We start from the raw sequence: 20,398 nt of genomic DNA on the forward strand, positions 1-20,398 counted from the left end.
GCTCAATTACCTATAAAACAGTATCCACATTTTAAAATAATTCACTGACTCAGAAGTGCTTTGGAATGTCCTGCGGACAGAAAGGTACAATATAAAAGGTCTTTTTTCTCTAGGTTTCTTTAATGGTTATCTATATCAGCAATATAGATTGAAACAGTACCAGATCTGTGCTGTTAACTGATTTGACTTCAATTGCCCATATAGACAAGGGGCAAAGAAAAGAATATTCATATTCAGTCTTTGCGTGTGTTCCTGGTCACTATTCAACCACTCCTCAGTTTGACAAAGGGGAGAAAGTGAGAAGTATGTACAGGAGCATGGCATCGAGCCTACTTTACCATTCAATAAGATAATGGCTAATCTTCTGCACTAATTCCACTTACCCATTCAATCTCTTGATTCACTTGGTGCCCAAGGATCAATGGGTCTGTGTTGAATTTACTCAACAAGAACTCCTGGGGTGTAGAATTCCAAAGTTTCGTAATTCTCTGAATAAAGATTTTCTCGATTTTTAAGTGGCTGACCCCTGATCCTTCCACTCTCATCCCAAGTTCTAAAATTTCCACCCATTGTGGGAAAAGCACCCAAGGCCTGTCGTGTAGTACAACAATTTTATACACTAAAAGTGTCATTTTCCTTAACAGATGCTACAATCTACTTTATTTCTGGGTTCACAGTAGTTAAAAGTTATGGGTGTTGTATGAAGAGCAGCAGATGCATGGTTGGAACGGTTGAAATGAGACTCAACTAGATCTAAAGACTTGGGTAAGAAGACACTGGGAGATATTCTGATATTTATAGTGGAGATGAAGACGAAGATGTAAGCCCCATGACCATAAATAGCCCCAGATGACAGTACTTACCAATTTCATTTGTTGGAGTATTCAGCATTTTTAAAATGAAGATGTACACAAAGCAAAAATTGATCAATAGGCAAATCATCTAATGGTGTGGTGCAGCATCACTGCCTGTGGAAGATGATAAACATGAAGGAAATGACTAAATTAATATTTCCCTATAATTAGGTATGTTGGAGAAATTGCTACTAATAAGATTTCTCAATGGGGAGACATTAACCTCTTTCTACCTAGTTTTCTCTTTACACCCATCATTCCCAGCCAATACCATTTTTAGCCAACCAGACGTCTAGTCTGAATGGACTACTCTGCAACTTCTAGCTAAATTTCACTTAATTCTGCTGGGTTGGTCTTTTAATGTCCCCTTTAATATATCCTGGACAATCAAATGTTCGTAACCAGTCATTCAACAAGTATTAACCTTATTATCAATTACACAGACAATTGTGAATTTTATAACTTTATAAGACATTGGAAATAAAGCAAATTTAAAAATCCACGACTGATATCATGCCAACCAACGTGATGTAATTTAAATAGTGAAAGTAAATCCTCAGCAGGTCTTGCAGCATCTCAGGAGAGAAATAAGGCTAGTTTCTCAGGTCAATGATCTCTCGCCAGAACTGGAAAATGCCTCAAGTGTAATAACAGGTTTGAAGCAAGTAAATGTTGAGTTCAAAAGGCTGTAAATACTAGCATCCCTACAGCGCAGGAGGCATTCGGCCCATCGACTTCCGAAAGAGCACTCTATCTAGGCCCACTCCCCCACCCTATCCCCGTAAACCCACTAACATTTTGGAGACTATGGGGCAATTTAGCATGGCCGATCTACCTAACCTGCACATCTGTGGACCGTGGGGGGAAACCGGAGCAAACTCATGCTCGCAGGGGGCGAATGTGCAAACTCCACACGGTCACCAAGGTCGGAATCGAACACGCATCCCCGGCAGCAGTGCTAACTGTTGTGTCATCATGCTGCCGTTCCTCATGCTTATACTGAGGTTCATGAGAACAGTGCAGGACACCAAAGAAACCGATCAGACTGATGGCAGGGAGGAGATTCTAATTCTAATTTATATAACAGTTCAACCAGAGTCAAACCTTCAATGAAACACACAACACTGCAGCATGGGGTCCCAGCCAATAGGGAGGGGGCCCACAAGGAGAGGTGATTGTTGTTTTTGGGAACCACCATGGATACACCACTCAGAGCCTTGGTAGCTCTAAATTTGCTGATAAGCTTATTCAGCAGGGAATACCAAAAAATTGGGCTCAGATTGGTAGCTCCCCTGTTAGAGTGGGAAAACAATTTGTCAGAAGTGGAGAGGTGGTGGAGGACTAAAGAGCAGTTCAGACCTGGATCTCCTGAACTGGTGTGAAGTTTCTGCAAAGCAGCAGCCAGGTTTCTGGCATCTCGGTCTGGCAGACAAAAGTGAGGTCGCTGACCTAACATCGGGGTGCGAGCCTGAGAAGCCTTCAGCAAGGCGAGGAGGGAGACGCTGGAGGGAGGAAACAGCAGTGAGACTCCCGGCCTTCAGGCAGGGCTGAGGAGAGCGGACAGGCAACCAACCAGATAGCTAGCAGCAGCCAGCCAGGAACACACGCGGTGGTCGAGGCTCAAAACCCTGTCACCCGAGTGGTAGGTGAACAGAGCAGCAGTTGGGAGGTGTGAAGAAGGCCAGGCAAACGCCAGCGACGTGTTTGCTGAAATGAGGAAGATGCGGTCAGCGGGAGCGGGGGCGACTCAACCAGAGCAGCAGGCCAGCCAGGCAGAGGTGAGAGTGAGAGGGCTGGACTGGGAAGTGAGGGTGAAAGCGAGCTGAGGCCAGGCCAGATAGCCAGCAAGCAGCACATGCGGTTGTCAAGGTTTGAGGTTCGAGGCCCGGCCACAGGAGCGAAAGCCAAGAGCTGAGTAGAGCAGCAGTCGGGAGGTGCATAGAAGACAAGTGCCGGCACCATGTTTCACAGAATAAGAGACCAGCAGCATGCAGGAGTGGCCAGTTGGGGGCAGAGAGCAGCATCACTGGTGGTGGGGCATCACGTGCCCGCCCCTGCCAAAAGAGGGAGAGCACGGGGCTTTCAAACGTCAAGAGTAAATCCGCATCGGAGGTCAACAGTTTTAGATCATCATCTCTGCCCCCATTTCTTTCGATAGCAGCAGTTGGTCATGATGCCCGTCTCCTTGAGATCCATCTTCTTTACTTTTATTTGTTCCATTACGTCTCTTATTTTGCTTTCCACCATTACACCTTTTTCATTTAATCGCTGTCGACTTCCAGCCTAGTGTTACCTCTTGTTCTTCCCTGCCTTCGTACTTGCTTAAAAAAATGTTATATCTTTTTTCAGTTCCAATGAAAGGTCATGAGCCTGAAGCGTTAACTTTGTTCTTCCCACCACAGATGCTGCCTGACCTGCTGAGCATTTACAGCACTCCTCCCTCAGTTTTATTTCAGATTCCCAACATTTGCAATAATTTGCTTTTTGAAACAGGCCATTTGGCCCAACAGTAATTTAATGTACCATTCTCAGACAACAGAACCTGTTCAAGAGGGATCTCTAACCCAACCATTTTATACGTGGCAGTGCAAGAAAACACTATAAATTACCACAAGCACTATGATCACATATTATCTCAGTGCCAGGGCAGTATTACTTTAAAAGAATACACTTAATTTATTGTTTTGAATCACTGCAGTAACCCAGGCTTTTCCCAGTGTAGGTCTGACCACTTCAGACAGTAGTTTTGAAAATGCTCAGAGAGTACCATAATGCTATGGTACAATGTTTTTTCTGTAAATCCTGACATGCTGAATATATGTAGCCTCTCTGCCCCTTATGCTACTGAAAACGTCATCAGCCTTGGTCTTCGCACTCAGGTCGTCAGTGGGTGGAGGGATATTGAGAAAGGAGGTAGGGAGTATAGGGTGTCCCTATATGTGGTCAATTTATTACTGTATATCATGGGCCCTCTCTCTAATGCGGGCAAGGTAAAGGAGGTGCTTAGAAAGTTTGGTTCCTTCTCAGGATATAGATTGAACGTGGGCAAGAGTGAGGTTTTTCCAGTGAGCTGTACGGGGAAGGGAGCTGATCTGGAGAGGCTACCGTTTGGGCTGGCCAGGACTAGTTTTAGGTTCCTGGGAGTACGGGTGGCTCATGACTGGGTGTCGTTACATAAGTTGAACCTGGCCACTTTGTTACAGTGGGTGAAGGCAGACTTGAAGAGGTGAGATGTCCTCCCCTTGTCCTTGGTGGGGAGGTTTCAGACGGTTAAGATGAACATTCTTTCGAGGTTCTTGTTTGTGTTCCAATGTCTTCCAATTTTTCTTCCTAAATCTTTCGTTAGTGGGGTCAACAAGTTAATTTCGATTTTTGTTTAGGTGGGTAAGACACCCAGCTTAGAAGGGCTTGGGCTTTCTTGCAGAAGAATAGGCAGTCGGGGGGGGGGGGGGGGGGGGGGGAGAGGAGAGAGAGAGAGTTGGGGGGGGGGGGGGAAAGAGAGTGAGTGGGGGGGGGAGGGGAGAGAGAGAGAAGGTATTACTTAATTTAATGTATTAATACTGGGTGGCAAATGCTGAGAAAGTGCAGGTGGTTTAAGGATCCAGGGTCGGCATGAGGTGAATGGAGGAGGCTTCTTGTGTAGGTCTGTGTTTGAGGGCACTTGTTACTGCTCCTCTTCCATTCTCTCCTGCTAGGTTCTCTTCGAGCCCAGTGGTAATAGCCTCTCTGAGAATATCGAATCAATTCAGACAGCACTTTTAATTAGGACCTATGTCACTACTGGTGCCGATTTGTGGGAACCATAGATTTATACTGGCTGGGATGGACTCAGCATTTAAGATCTGGGAGGTGCAGGGGCGGAGTGGTTGAGAGATTTGTTTATGGAGGGTAGGTTTGCAATGATGGAGGACTTGGTGATGAAATTTCTACTCCCGAGAGGGAATTATTTAGGCAAGTGCGTAAGAAACTCTTTTCGATTCCTCGGTTGCCGACACCTTCACTTATGGGTAAGGTGCTCTTTCTTGAAGAGATAGGGGAAGGGAGGATATCAGATATATATAATAATCTTTATTGTCACAAGTAGGCGTACATTAACACTTCAACAAAGTTACTGTGAAAAGCCCCTTGTTGCTACATTCCGGCGCCTGTTCGGGTGCAAGGAGGGAGAATACAGAATGTCCAAATTACCTAACAGCACATCTGTCGGAACATGTGGAAGGAAACCAGAGCACCCAGGGGAAACCCACACAGATACAGGGAGAACGTGCAGACTCTGCACAGAGTGACCTAAGCATATATGGGCAGATGACGGCGATGGAGAAGGCTTCGCTGGAGGAAGTAAAGGGAAAATGGGAGGAAGAGTTTTGCTTGGTTTTGGAGGGGGTGGTATGAAGCGAGGTTCTGCAGAGGGTCAATTTTATCTCTTGTGCAAGGGTGAGATCGATTCAGTTTAAAGTGGTACATAGAGCGCATTTGACCAAGTCGCATGTGAGTGGGTTCTTTCCGGGTGTAAAGGACAGATGGGAGCGCTACTTGAGGGAACCGGTGAACCACTCATACATGTTTTGGTCTTGCCCCAAGTTAAGTTATGTTTTGGCTTTCTTCTTCGAAACAACGAGAGAGATTTTGGGAGTTAAAGTGAAGCTGTTCCCAATGGTGGCGATCTTTGGAATATCGGACTTGCCGGGGCTGTAGAAAGGGAAGAGGGCTAATGTCTTGTCCTTCACCTATCTAATAGCCCTGAGGCGTGAGTCTTGCGCGGATGGAAGGCATCGGAGCCGCCTAAGATTTCAGCATGGTTGGGGGAGTTGTGAGGATTCAGTCATTTGGAAAAGATAAAGTATGCTGTAAGGGGATTGGAGGAGAGGTTTTACTACAGATGTCTGTCGCTCATTACCTTCTTCAAGGAACTGGTTGTCGTTAGCAATTGGGGGGTGAGGGGGCTTCATGGGGATATTTTTATAAAAATTATATAAATTTGTTTAACTTTTGTATGTTATAATTGAACATTTTCTGATTTTTTTTCATTAATAAACCTTGTACTTTGATAAAAGTTATATTCTTTAATAACTAATTAACATTTTACATCAGATGTTATCACAATAAGTATGAAGCTTTCTTTTCACTTCACCATACTTTTTGAAGCTATCTATTAATGTGCCCTTTCACACAACTCCAAAGTGAACCACTTGCCCCAAAGTTGACTGTAATGCCTGTCAATGATACTCTGTGATGGCCTGCTAGAAATTACACTTCTATGAGTTTGTGCTGTCAATGTGTACTCTCTCCTCTTTTTTCAAATAAATGGAATAACCTCCTCCCCCATAGAAGACTCTATCCAATCGCTTAGCCAAGACAGCTGCTCACTGGAAACACTGGACACAATGATAGGCAGCCCTGGAATTTGAACCGGCAATAATCTGATTGTGAGGTATGCACTTCTGCACCAGGTGCCCAATACCTTGCCAATTTTAATGTAAATATTAGTTTACATATGCTTTATGTCCAAATCCCATTATCATATTGGAATCTGTAGAAAGACAACAGAACAAACTCTGTATTTACAATGTAAGACTTTGCCTCCACGTTCAAACTGGTGAACAGCAAAATCCACTTGGCTGCTCTTCTTTTACATATCACTGATTTGACACCATCTACTTCACAGCTGCCAAAATGAAGTCCAGAGAGGCTTTTACCCACTTGGTTTAGGTTTTAAATAGCCTACTTGGCATTTTTAGTAGCCGTTTTCAGCATCAACTAATGTCACAAATAATGTATTATGTTGCCTTATTTGGGGGCAACCTAGAAAGCAACAGAAAAAATGTGATAAAACTCTGAATTTTTAACCTGCTTAATGCTAAAGACAATTTGAAGATGCCAGCAGTGTTTGTTTATCTGGTGACCTTGATAATTGGGCATAGGTTAACTAATTATTTGCCAAGCAGACACTGCCTAAAGCTAATGTCAGATGGTTCAATCATACTTAGTTTTTCTGAAAACATTTAATATTTGGCAATAAAGTGCTACAAACTCCTCCGTTAGCAACGTATTCTCATTGCTTTAGTCAAAAGTTTATAAATTTCCCTGTAAATGCAAGGCCAAAATATTATAATGGAAGATAAGTTACTTATGATTAAGGCTATTATGAATTATGATTTGGATAAATCACCTCCATATCTGCTTTATCTGTTGAACTGTCCTGACATTTGAAAATCATTATATTGCAGGTCTTGGCCTTATTTACTTTTGGAGTTTCTAAACAGTAGCGGAATAAGCAATTAGCCCTCCTTTTAGTTCTTGGTTACAAAAATGTACAGAACACACAAAAAGCAATTTTAAAATGTAATTGATCAGTGGTGCCTCCTTGTCATCCTTTGAGCAGCTATGCCAACAATTTGACATTCCGAGACACACCTTTTTAAAGTATCTGCAACTTTATCCTCAAGAAGAAAACTAGGCATCTTGACAATGCTGTTTCCCAGGTGGAAAAGTCCTGACTTCTGTAGAGCCTAGACAGTTAATTAGCTAGTTCTACTGATACCTTGTGTTCTAGATCCTGTGTGAGTATATTGGGTACCTTGCAGTCTTTGGAAAGAGACTTGGCAACGAACATCGACAAGGAGACATGGGGTAAAACATGGGATTATCCCAATAAATGTTTGTGTGTAACAGAATGAAGGCGACTCAGTTCAAGATAATGCATCGTTTGCACATTACACCGTGTTTGAGACGCAGGCTTGATCCTGCTATTTCTCCAATGTGCCTAAAGTGCCTGGTAGTCGAGGGTGATTATATACAATGGGCGGGATTCTCCAGTCACCGATGCCAAAATCTCATTCAGCAATTGGCCTGATAATCCCCGTTTGCGCCAAAATCAGGGACGGTGCCGTTTTTAACCATACTCCGCCCCCTGCAACATGGCATACTTGCAGAGTACACCGCATGCCGTACGGACAGCCTCAGGGCCTCACCTGAGGCGGAGTTCCGACGGCGTGGGACACGTGTGCTATTTTATTTCTGGAACCCGGCATGACGGCTGCGGATGAGTCTAGCGCTGCCACAGTCTGGTGGGAGCTGTTCCACATGCAAAGAGTGCTTTGCCGGGGATTGGGGGCACTAGTGGGGTGGTGAGTCTGGCCAAAGGGGGTCAGTGTTTGGCAGATTGGGCCCGCACGTGGCCAGCGCCATATTGTATGGCGTGGCCACTGTAGGCTGACGCCATGTGCATGCGCGGCCAAGGACCCGGTAATTCTCCGGCCGTATCCACAGCTAAGTCGGGGACTTTACACTGCGTGCCTGCTAGCCCTCCCACCAGACGGAGGATCAGTGCAGCTTGTGCATCGATTTTTTGGGCGCAGTCGGCAGCACATAGTCTCCCAAATGGCGAATCCAGCCCAACGTGTATGGTCCTGTGTCAAGATTCAATCCTACTGGTTTGATGTAGTTAAGGAACGATATTTGGCATGGCTTTTATTCCAAATTGTGGGCCTTCAATTATTGACACTTAAGGAAAAAAGGCTATATCAGATATCTGGAAAAGTGACAAGTATCCGTTGATGTAAAATTGGCATAATAGTTATAAACTGTACTCCTATGAAATCACAGAACCATAGAAGACACATGCAGAAGGAGGCCATTCAGCCCACCGAGTCTGCACCGACCACTTAAGCCCTCAACTTCCACCCTATCCCCGTCACCCAATAACCCCTCCTCACCTTTTTGGTCACTAAGGGCAATTTATCATGGCCAATCCATGTCTTTGGACTGTGGGAGGAAACTGGAGCACCCGGAGGAAACCCACGCAGACATGGGGAGAACGTGCAGACTCCATACAGACAGTGACCCAGCAGGGAATCGAACCTGGGACCCTGGCGCTGTGAAGCCACAGTGCTATCCACTTGTGCTATCGTGCTGCCCTAATTCTTGATTTAATTTCTCTGTTCTAAGTCGGATACATTCCATAAAGTGTGGGAGCCTGAAATCAAAATTATAGGCTCACTCTGTCGGACCTGCTCCTGCAGGAAGCCATGTTGCAAGTTGTGATCTTGCTATACATAAAGGTGTGCATCCTGTTATGTAATCTTACCCCCCGCCCCCCTCCCCCCCCCCCCCCCCCCCCCCATCCTCTAATTGATCAGTTGTGTAATTAGAGGCACTGGTTTTTAAGGACCATAGTTCTGAAATTGTCCTGTCTTTGTTCTTATGTTTGCAGAAATAATTGCTCTGTATTGTACCGGTTTGTATTTTGAAAGTATGTTGCGTTATCTGCAAAAATTATAAAACTCTAATAATAATATATACTTAAAAAAATATAATTGACCATGCCCTATTTCACAATCTAAGCAGGTCTTTTGCTAAAGCTCTGCGCTTACTTGGAAAAACCTTCAGGGTCTGGAGGCATGTCAGCCAGGTGCCAGTTTCAATCTCCTTGGACTGGAGCATAACCCAAAGAACCCAGGAGTCAAAAACTCCTTAAAGGCCGGGCTGACTCGGGGTTTTCATTTCACTTCTCCAAAGACACACTCTGTGCTCTCGGCTCAGAGGGAGGTTAGTGTAGGCCAGTTATACTTGAAATGAAAAAAATGAAAATCGCATATTGTCACGAGTAGGCTTCAAATGAAGTTACTGTGAAAAGCCCCTAGTCGCCACATTCCGGCGCCTGTCCGGGGAGGCTGATACGGGAATCGAACCGTGCTGCTGGCCTGCTTGGTCTGCTTTAAAAGCCAGCGATTTAGCCCAGTGAGTTAAATCAGCCCCTTCTGCTCGATACCTAATTTGATTGCAGAGTTACGCAGTCTCAAAAAAGGAGTCTGCTTCACACTTGTGGTGTGTCGATTCAGCACTTGTGTTCAGGAGTGTAAAACTAAATAGAGCAAATCTAAACCTCTGATGTGTAGTTTATCTAATGTATAATTATGACATAACTTGGGGGGGGGGGGGGAAAGAGTATACCAAAGCTCAAGTTTTTAAAAAAGGTCAAGTCGAAAGAAACGAGTAAACCAATGTATATGTGCTTTAAACATGTATAGGACGGCTAATTTGTGTTTTAGTGTGTGACTCTGAAAGAGTCATTAGCACTTTAAAGGCTGAAGCTCCTTTGCAATAGGCAATTTGCAGTGAGCCATCAAAAAAAAATTATATCCTTGATATTTCAATTCAGGATTACATGGCTGTATATTAGAAAATGAAGAGACCATGGCAGCAGGAGCACACAGCTTTCATTCCCCATGTCACTGTGTTTCTGATCTTCGTTGTGGACTGCTTTTGGGAGCAAAGCAGATGTTGTTAGGGGATAAAAAGGAAAATCATTCCCAGATCACTTGCTCAAACCTCCTAGCAACTGATTCAGAAACACAGGAGAAGGTGGGCTACTCGATGTGACTTCTGAGTCAGAGCATGTATAGTTTAGGGAGATTAGGGCAGGCAGCATTTGCAGTTTTCTCCGACAAAACGAAAAAGCTTAGAATCTCACAGTATATACTTTCGCTACCGCTTAAAAAAATATAAGCCACCAACAACTCAGCTCCATTTTTTCCACATGTGCCCCAAATTTTCACAATGCGTATTTGAAAATACACGGCAGAGTGACAGATGGACTAAACAGGATTACTGTAAAGGTCTGTGCTTCATAGACCTTTGAGTTAATGGCCACAATCTCACACTGCGAGGTGCTCTCAGGAATGTGCCAACAGGCTACACCATAGTCATAAGACGTGGGTCTGCACCCGCTGTTCCCCACGTGGTGAGCTTGTGATTTCAAATGTTTCAATTTGGGCAGCTGCCAAGTGGAGGCCAGGCACTTCCCCAAAGGAAGGGAATGGGAAAAAAAAATTTGCAGGACTGACAGTTCCATTAAAACTATAGCACTCATTGTTTTCACCTGGCCTTTTAATTTGCTGTATGAATATTTCTCAATAGCATTCCATTCCTTTATCTCACTAGGCAGCAGAACAGAACCAGCACTACTACACATGAGCTTTTGAGCTCGCAGCTTTCAATATTTCACAATTAACTACAACTTGCAGCTGAAACAAATGAAATATGTGCATTTTAGCAAACAAAAATGTCCTAGTCCATGTATGAAAGGAACTTAATGCATTGAAAGATTCTCACTATTTGTAGAATCACTAAAAGCTGTAAAACTGAAGATTCTACTCGGCACTGTAACTTACACTCTCCTCATCACTTCCTTGTATTCTTGCTTATATAAGTCAAACAACCATGGCAGCTTCCAAGACTAGTTGCAACCGGCACTGGGTTGTCACTAAAAATGTTCCTGAAAATGCTTGTGTCGCCAACAGGAGGAAAATAATATAGAACTCATTAAATGGTGATGAGAACCTAACTGCTCTCTCTATATTCTCAGATTACCTCCAAGCCAAAACACTGACTGCAATTTCCCTCGACTGTCGACAGACCCGCAGACATAAGTCTTCATTCATTTATCTATCCATCAGTTAAAAAACCTCATTCATGTCAGCTATGGAGTCATTTTAAGTTGCATCCTTGCCTGCATCCCGAGTAACCAAAAACTATTAAGGTATATCCTTTTAAAACTGCTAATGAATTATAGAATGCACCAAGATCGCCTGCGAAATCACAATTTAAAAATAAAAGCAACATTTACTTAACATGCTGAATCTTCACTTAAACCAGAGAAGAAAAATTAACTTTAGCTACTGTATGATATCACACCAGAATCCTACTTTGACTGAGCCTTTCCAGAGGAATGGTATCTCCCAGTGGCTTCTGGAACCACCTCACAGAATCCCTAGATCACTGCCAAAATGATGAGCAATTCAACTAAGCCTTGCTGATAAAGGTAGAGAGTGGGTTCTCACTCATTGGAAGCCACTAAGCAAATGTTGCTGAATATGAAATCACAATTAAATGCACTGCTTAAGTGTGGTTTTTGAAGTGAAATGCTATCTCCCATTTTAAAGTATCTAAATGCTCGTTTGTGGTTTCTGATGTGGAGAAATTAGGAAGACTTACAAGAAACAAGCAAAAGTAACATGAAAATTGAGAACTTTTGAAGACATGGGCCGTACAAAAACAATGTGCACTCTCTGGCACTGCTTGAAATAAATACAAAGTCAGAGATCAAACATCTCTCATTCCAGTAAAGACTTCTGCAAATACTTCAGTTGTCCCATTATAAAGTAAGCAAGATACCAAAGTTTAATTATTGGCTCAGGCCAGTTAAACAAAATTTACATACGAATAGTTAGAAGCACTAAAAAGGCTGAATTAGACAAGAGCTGCCTTTATTTTCCCTTGATGTAACAATAACTGCCACTTAACATTGTAGTCAATGCAATTTAACTTACCTTCAGTTTCTGAAGCACCATTATCAGCAGGCTTAAACTGTGGCCTTGCTGCAGCTAGTGCGGCCATGGCTAACATGGCCCAGCAGACTAAGTAACAACAACCAGGCATCCTGTTAGTGAAGATCCTTAGACCACTGCAGGAACTCCATCTGGACTCTAATCCCATCTGAATTCTTGTGTATAGGCATGAAAGACCAATGTCCTCCTCTTTACTGTGTGGCTCCTCACTTGAAAGGCTGCAGAAAGAAGAATTAGCCTGTCAGTGGAACAATTGTGGAAACTTATTTCAATCCAAAGAGGGATACTTGCAGTTCCAAAAGTGAAAATCATGCAACTTTGTGACAGCAACTGCACACCAAAAAAATCATCTTCTGTTTAACAATTATTTCTGGTGAAAATTTACATTAAAGGAACTTATTAAAAAGGATCTACTTTCAAACTAGTAACTTCAACCAGCCGTTTAATGGTTTAAATATTGGGTAAACTATTCAAAAAAAATCTTTGGTTTCTAATTTTTTTTCCAGCGTATCAAACCTGGAAAGCCTGAATCCACACACTGTATGTGATGGTAAAACGCATCCCAGAAGAATAAAGTTCAAAGAATTCATAAGCAGTACTTAAGTTGTCTTCATTCATTTTCTCTCCTGCATTCTTTCTGCATTGAAGAAGGTTTCTAAGATTTTACTGGAAACCTAGCTTAGTACTACTGCACTAAACACACCAAAAAATACCTCCCAGGAATTATGCTGTTAAAGCTAATGCATACATTCCCAAGTTTTTTTCCAATTGGTATTGAAGGTGCAAATGCAAGGGGACAGTTTCAGTCAATGCGCAGGACTGTCCTCTAGTACAGGCACAAGGTATGTGGGAATTGCTACTGCAAATAAAGCTGCAAAACCAGAGGAATACACATTCTGACCCCAGTCAACACACGAGTCAAAATACATCAACACAGCAGCCTTACATAATAGGAAAAACAACTGGTGAAAATAAAATCTATGTTTGAGAATAAATGTCTGTGATGAGAGATCTCTGGCTCCAATCTCTCCTGCAAAAAGATCTACGTAAACCCAATTTAACCCTTTCACAGACACAAAATATTAGGCGTCGTTTCATACGAGTGAAAAATTAATTTGTTCATGCTGCATTACTGTCTATGAAAGTTACATTGGTGTTCAAGAGTAAGTTACTCCCAGTTCAGTGGACATTACACCCCTAAATACGTTTTACTTGCTTAATGACAACTACACATAACATGCGATCCAGAATTTAAATCAATATACCAACAAAAGTAGTATCTGGCCATAAAAGTTGAGCACACACTGCTAAATAGATCACACCCTTAACAAGCAAAAGTTTCAACCAATCTCTCTCCATAACATAAATTTTGTATTCCTATTAATAAACGTTTGGAAGATTGCAAAATGGTATTCAATTTCAGAAAATATTTTTTCAAATATTCTAGATCATTTTACATTAAGTGTATTTAAGTACAAAACCAAAATGCTTCACAAGTATAGAACATCTTCACATAATTACGTTGTGAACCCTGTAAAAGTGATCATTTAGTTGATGAAGTTTCAGAATTTTCACCATGCTCTTTTGCCCAATGACATTTGCCACAAATGTACAGGTTGTTGGTCTGTCAGCCGATCTTTTTCTACAAGCTAGAATTAATTTTACACTGGTCTAAGTTTTCACCCAAATGCATCGTCAGAGCTAACGAAAGATTCTGTTTTCCTCACTTTAATTCGCAGCCCTTCCAGTGAAAGTGACAGCAAAGTGTGGTGATGAACAGTATCAGATCACAATTCTCAATTGTATAAATATGCCGAAAAATATTACACCGGGCTGTAAAAATTAAAGTTCTCCCTGCTTAAAAACAGATCGGTGTGTGGAGTGATCTTACAAAGATCTGACATATTGTGGCAAATAAACAGAAAATCACATTGAGAAAAAAAATGTGCAAGTCTTAAGAAGTACCTTGAGTTGATTACAGCATTGGGCATGCAATGTTTCTATTGAGTATTCACATATTGGCTCCTTGCAGTAATACAGAAATACACAGCAATCCTTTGCGGAGTTCCTTGCACAGTGAAAGCTAGACTTATTTTGAAAGGGAACTTTGTCTCCCTCCACAGACTACATTGGGGAGGAGCTGTCAAACTAATCTGATTGATGGCCTCAATGCCACCCGCTCTTCAAGCCATTTTCACCTCATCACATACCTGCCCAAATTATTCCAAACATGGGAAAGGCGGCTGAGTTGAGAGAAGTACTGCATTCCTGCAGGCTAAATTTAAAAAAAAACTATCCGCGCAGTTTGCAAGTGAGCACTTGTTCTGCATCGACTTAATGTCATTTAACTTCATCACAGTCATCTCATTGTTTTTCAGCTTCAGCTAATGTTTTATTTGGCGCTGACCCTTAAGGCCACCAAAACATGGCATTCAAATTAAACATGTAATAAAACGATAAGAAATTTTGGTTTCAAACATTGAAGTGCAATTTCTGGCGTACAATAATTGTCTGCAATCCAACACAGTTGGTAGAATTACCTTGACTACTACAGCAGGAATATGACCCCCGCTCCCCGCAGCAGGCGTGTGCACAAGATGAATTAAAGTAAGGAATGTGGGATCCCTTGGGTTGTCCTCTAGAAACAGGGGTTGTGCCGGGACTACTTAGCTCCAACTGCCATAGGTCTCTGAGGAAAACTTGATTATTTGGGATCAGTGAAAACATGACCCAAACACACACATCCAGCGTACGGCTCTCGTTGAATGAAAAAAAGTGTCCATTTCGCCCAGCAACTTTTTTCTTATTATACAATAGACAGGAACCTAAATCACAAGGGTTTGCAATCGTCCTGAGGGTATCCCTGTAAGAAAACACCGACGGCAACGATACAGAATCAACGCAGAAACTGCAGCCCCAGCTCTGCCGGATTCACTTCATTCACAAGCTCGTTGCAATCTCAAAAGCCTTCCTTCTGGTGCCTGCAAATCTGCACTCCCCCTCTCTCTCCCCTCTTTAGTCACTCCCCCTGTTTGTAATCTGAACCTGTTGCTGAACTGAGCTCCCCATCATCAAACAAGCAGAGCAAACTGCCTGTGCCAATCAAATCCGTTCCCAGTAATGTTTAACTCAGTGGGCCAGGCTGCGACTCCTCCACTTCACAGCATGGAGAACTTGGCATACAGTTTGCTGGCATGTCCCCCGACTCAGTTTATTCCCAACACATGAACATACATTTCCAAGACTAGTAGCTGTTGCGTTCAAATGGCAAAAAAATGAACGCAGAAACAGAAAGCAACGAGACAGTGGGGCATTCACTAACATCTACCTATTAGTATTTGGAAAGCAGGGTTGAACAATAACAAGACAGACAGCATGTTTTCCCCCTTTAACAGCAATTCAGGGAGTATACTCCTTTAGGCTGAAAGAACAGCAATCAATCAGCAGCAGTTCATTTGGCTCAATGAATTACCATTAAAGTAATTCCTGGCAATTCTTAAAGGGATAGCAGTTGCACAATGTGAAAAAATATAAAGAGTATTAAAACAATGATCACAAGTAAACAATTCCATTATGAGATATTTTGGGGATGAAAAGCTCATCACAGCAAGCTTGAGGAATCTTTCACACCAGTTATGCTTTTGAATAGAACCATAATCTATTCACTGATTGTGTAAAGTGATTGGCTGCTTTCGAACCCCTTCAAGGCTCTATTGAATGTGAATGGTCTGGCTAATACGCCTATTATTGAGCCCCCCAGTGGAGTGTGAATGGACAAATAGACACTACTCCGCAGACTTGGGACCAAGGGCAGTAAAGCCATCAGAGTTCAGGCAGCAAAGAGAACAATAGTTTTAAGTCTTAAACAAGAGCTAGGGCTGACAAGGACCCCATTCAGTGTATCTTCCCGCCCCCAGCCCCACCAGGAGGGGATCCATTTTATTTAGTCTTTCTCCAACAAAATATCTCAAGTAGCCTAAACTCTTGAAAGACCCGAGGGACTTCCTTTTTAAAAATCTGCCGTTCTAAATGTTATACTGAAACATCAATAAGCAGCCAGGGTATTAAGGAAAGGGGGGATAGGTTGAGCCACACTCTCTAATAATAAAGTACAAATATACACTGGCAGTGCAGGACATCGATTTACCATTTAATTGAGAAGCATTGCCATCACTGTTGAGAAAGCATAAGTAGTGTCTCAATACAAGAAAAATGTTACATTAGTTATCCTGTTTCTTTAATACCTGACATATTTTTTAACAAGGCAAGGGAACTCTATTCACATCTTTCACCTCCTGTTAGATTTACATTTACAAGTGCCCTTTATTATGATGGATACACGGCTGATATTATATATAACATTTAGCCAGTACCACAATTTTCTCACTTACTCTACTTGTAAACTCTGGATCACCCTGGATGATGTTTCAAACAGCACTGCTCCTCTTCGGCTATTCCTTTGCCCAAAGTATCACTCCCCATCATGAGCACGGACAGTGACCGCCAGGCAAACTATTCAACCATCAGAAGCATCACAGTTGAACCCAAATTTGTCCTCACCAAACCTCCATGGGTGTGTTTAACTGGCAGAGGTCACTGAATACTGGTCAAAAACACAAATATTAACTGATTATTTTCCCTTCAAAATCCCCCAGAGACATGGAGGCTAATTGGAACAGTTTTCACCACCAGAGATGTCAACTTAAATCAGGCATTGACCTGGGACTCTCCTGGATACTTTTACAATGACATTAAAATGAACACGTTCAAAGTACTTAAAGCAAAAAACATTAATTTTCATACCAAAATCTTGCATTTCTAACATAGAACACAGATTTGTGACCATATGAATGAAAATAGGTTACGAAGCGGTTTAAGAACCATTATGATATTATACAGAGGCGCCTTACATTCCAGTATGCTGACACCTTCTGAGGGTAAAGGGGAGAGCTCGTTTATCCTCAGCTACAAGTCTACAGCGGCAGAATCTGCATTATCCAAATAGACAAGTTACTTTGAAATACCCATTCAGCCAATGGTGCCAGAACGTCTGAACAGAGCCTGCTCTTGCACAGAGAAAAAATAGTGTGTCTTTTAAACTGCAATTAATTACTTCAAAGTATATTTTGACAGCATGGGAGTGAGGAGAAACAAAAAGGGAGGAAGCCTTCAAAATGTAAACTATTTCAAAATATTGCTAGTTTGTATTGAGCATGATGTGGTTTCAGACTTGTTACAAAGGGTGCATGTAGTCTCAAAAATCCTTTGGAACTATCCTAGTCCAAAACCAATCAGAAGCTCTCTCGCTCTCTCTATATATATATATATATATATATTTGAAATAGTTCTAAGGGTTACTGAAACGCAGAGTAACTGTCATAATAAGCTGACTTACACAAGTTAGCAGTGACAGTGTTTATAACTTGAAAAGTAAATCAGAGGATAAATTACAGGTTTATATAATAGCACATTCCAACCTCAGACAGTAAACATTGGTTATTTTTAATAAAACAGCGCATAAAATATGCCATGCATTATCTACCTCAGTGGCTGGAATTGGAGATGTGCTCTGTTCAAAGTTTGATGGGGAACAAATCATTTTCCTTCCGATCATTTATTTAGGAGTAGCTGGCTCCTGCTCACTATTTTCCTCACAGCTCAAATAAGATCATGAGCTTGTGCTGGAACCACATATTTGATCAGCTAATGCAGACAGATGAGCACACGCTTAACAAATTTTATGCACTCACAGGCTGGTACAAGATGATTGGCAGTCATATCATTTCGGAGTTCATGCTCGATGAACCTGCCGTTTTTAAGGTATTACAAAATTATAATACGTAAATGATCCTGCTGTGTCTCTCAATTCTGCTATTAGAGGCTGCTTCTGCGTTGATAATTAGAATTTGGAAAACCACAACTCGACAGATTAGGCCAAATTAAGATTTGTTTTGGGACCTGGATATCTTGCCATGCTCAGCCCCTGAAACTCAGCCATTTCCAACCACACTCTTACCAGCTGCCTGAAAAATGCCCCAAGATAATTTTCTGATTTTGCGCTCCTGACTGCAACTGTTGCTGCTGACAATGCGTTAGTGCAAATTCGGGTACTGGCTGCACCGGAATTTCTTTCTCTTGCCATAGGAGAGTGCAATGTGTATGTCCGAATTCTAATGTGTACTTCCAGTAAGTCTGCCTCCTCAGCAGAAGCACACTGGAGAATTTTACAAGTCTGGCGGCACAGTAGCACCACATTGGTTAGCACTGTTGCTTCACAGCACCAGGGTCCCAGGTTCGACTCCCGGCATGGGTCACTGTCTGTGCAAAGTCAGCACGTCCTCCCCGTGTCTGCGTGGATTTCCTTCGGGTGCTCCTGTTTCCTCCCACAGTCCAAAGATGTGCAGGTTAGGCGGATTGGCCATGCAAAATTGCCCTTAGTGTTCAAAAAGGTTAGGTGGGGTTACGGGAGAGGGTGAGGGTGTGGGCTTAACTAGGGTGCTCTTTCCAAGTGCCAGTGCAGACTCGATGGGCCGAATCTATGATTTTATGCATGTACTGGATATTTATATAAAGTAGGGAAAGTATTCTACAGGTGAAATCATGCAAGAGGATACAGCACTTTTTTTTAAAAGAAAAATGCGTCAAATGTAAACCAAAAGAAAATCGCAAAGAAACTAGAAAACCAGAAATGGCTGCATTAGAGCTTCCATAAATTCATAACTGCCTGCTCAGTGGCTGTTCCGCTTGATTTAATTCTAGCTCTCAAAACCTGCCCATCTGTTTGACTGACGTCCCAGGTGCAATGAAATGGATTTTCTTTCCCTCCTCTGCAGCTATGAAACAATACCATACACACCTCCAATAGTATGGCTGAAACCACAAAAATGTTGACTCTACACTTGCAAATTAAAAACAGATAGCTCACTCTGTGGTAGCTAGCTTATCTCATTATTCTGAAGTAATCCTCATTTTAAAAAAAATCACCACACCTCAGGAGGTGCCTAATTTACAGTTGATAAAGAGACAGCTGCAGCCCGGCACCATTGTGCAATTCCACAAATTCTTCGGCACTTATCAGAATTGGGAACAATAAGTACGATTGTTGGGCTAATTTTACTGCACCACCATTTGCAGAATATACAGCACAGAAACAGGCAATTCAGCCCAATCACACTATACTGTAAACATGTAAAAATAGCTCTGCAAGTTCATTACAAAACCTCAATTCAGGCAGCTAAGTTGACAAAACCAACAGTAGAGTTTTGTTTGATCTTACAAACAAGCTCCAGGATTTATTATCCCGCTAATGGTTTGAAATATCTTGAAGGATCTTGCAAGGGCTTTTTTCAGTAGTTCTCACAAAGAGGTTCAGAGGCTTTTAAGGTTGAACAGTAGTGTTTATTGGTAACACATTACTGTTTACATATGTATGGTGTAGCCCAAACTGTGAGCTAACTCCAGGCTTACCTCTACGCAGGTCTCTGCATACTTGTAGACAGACCTGGGCCCCCTGCCATGTGACTGTTTACATCACACCCTTGTGGTACAAAACACCTCTGTACAACACCGCCCCCCCCCCCAGTCTTTAGCCAACATATTTCATAGAATCCCGACAGTGCAGAACAAAGTTATTTGGCCCATCTAGTCTGCACAAGCCCTTGCTCCAATAGAGCCCAATCTACCTAGGCCCAATCCCCTGCTCCTATCCTCGTAACCCCACCTAAACTTTGGGAAATATTAGCATGACCAATTCACCTAACTTGCACGTCTTTGGTATGTGGGAGGAAACCGGAGCTCCCAGAGAAAACTCACACACATGGAGAATGTGCAAACTCCACACAGCCACAGGCTGGAATTGAACCCCTGGTGCTATGAAGCAGCAGTGCTAACCCTTCATGTGCTATGCTTCTCCCATCTCCAACCACCATCCCGGTCAAGTCGCTGACTTTATACATTTAGTCGGTCTGGAGGCTTGCCAATTCTTTCACATCACTTTCTGCTTACATCTGAAGGAGTGGCAGAATTAGTTGCTTTGGGCAAGCTTTGTTGATTTGCTTTTGACTCATAGTATTCTGTGTTTTGGCACTTAGGTATTCCTGATCCCAATTTTTATGCTCTTTGGAGTTGAACTTGTCTTTATCAACCAGCCACCTGCTTTTATCAGACACATCACTTGGATTTTCCGTCGGCAAGATC

The 20,398-nt window shown here is 42.4% G+C and overlaps 1 protein-coding gene across 9 annotated transcripts in view; it reads right to left on the reverse strand.

Annotated features, from left to right (window-relative positions):
* Positions 1–20,398, reverse strand: part of LOC119950622 (fibroblast growth factor receptor 2-like) — a 203,107-nt gene that overhangs the window by 102,873 nt on the left and 79,836 nt on the right. For 5 of the 9 annotated variants that reach the window (XM_038773221.1, XM_038773215.1, XM_038773213.1 and 2 more), the window contains exons 1-2: positions 14,168–14,320; positions 12,185–12,420 (exon numbers count right to left, since the gene is read on the reverse strand). In XM_038773221.1, the coding sequence (XP_038629149.1) occupies positions 12,185–12,420; positions 14,168–14,193 (262 nt within the window). In that variant the 5' untranslated portion in view covers positions 14,194–14,320. Of the gene's footprint in view, positions 1–12,184; positions 12,421–14,167; positions 14,321–14,742; positions 15,209–20,398 lie in introns of those variants that run through there. The other 4 variants (XM_038773220.1, XM_038773219.1, XM_038773218.1 and 1 more) reach the window with 3 other exon arrangements.

The sequence above is a fragment of the Scyliorhinus canicula genome, chromosome 16 (genome assembly GCF_902713615.1).
Source record: "Scyliorhinus canicula chromosome 16, sScyCan1.1, whole genome shotgun sequence".
NCBI lineage: Eukaryota > Metazoa > Chordata > Chondrichthyes > Carcharhiniformes > Scyliorhinidae > Scyliorhinus > Scyliorhinus canicula.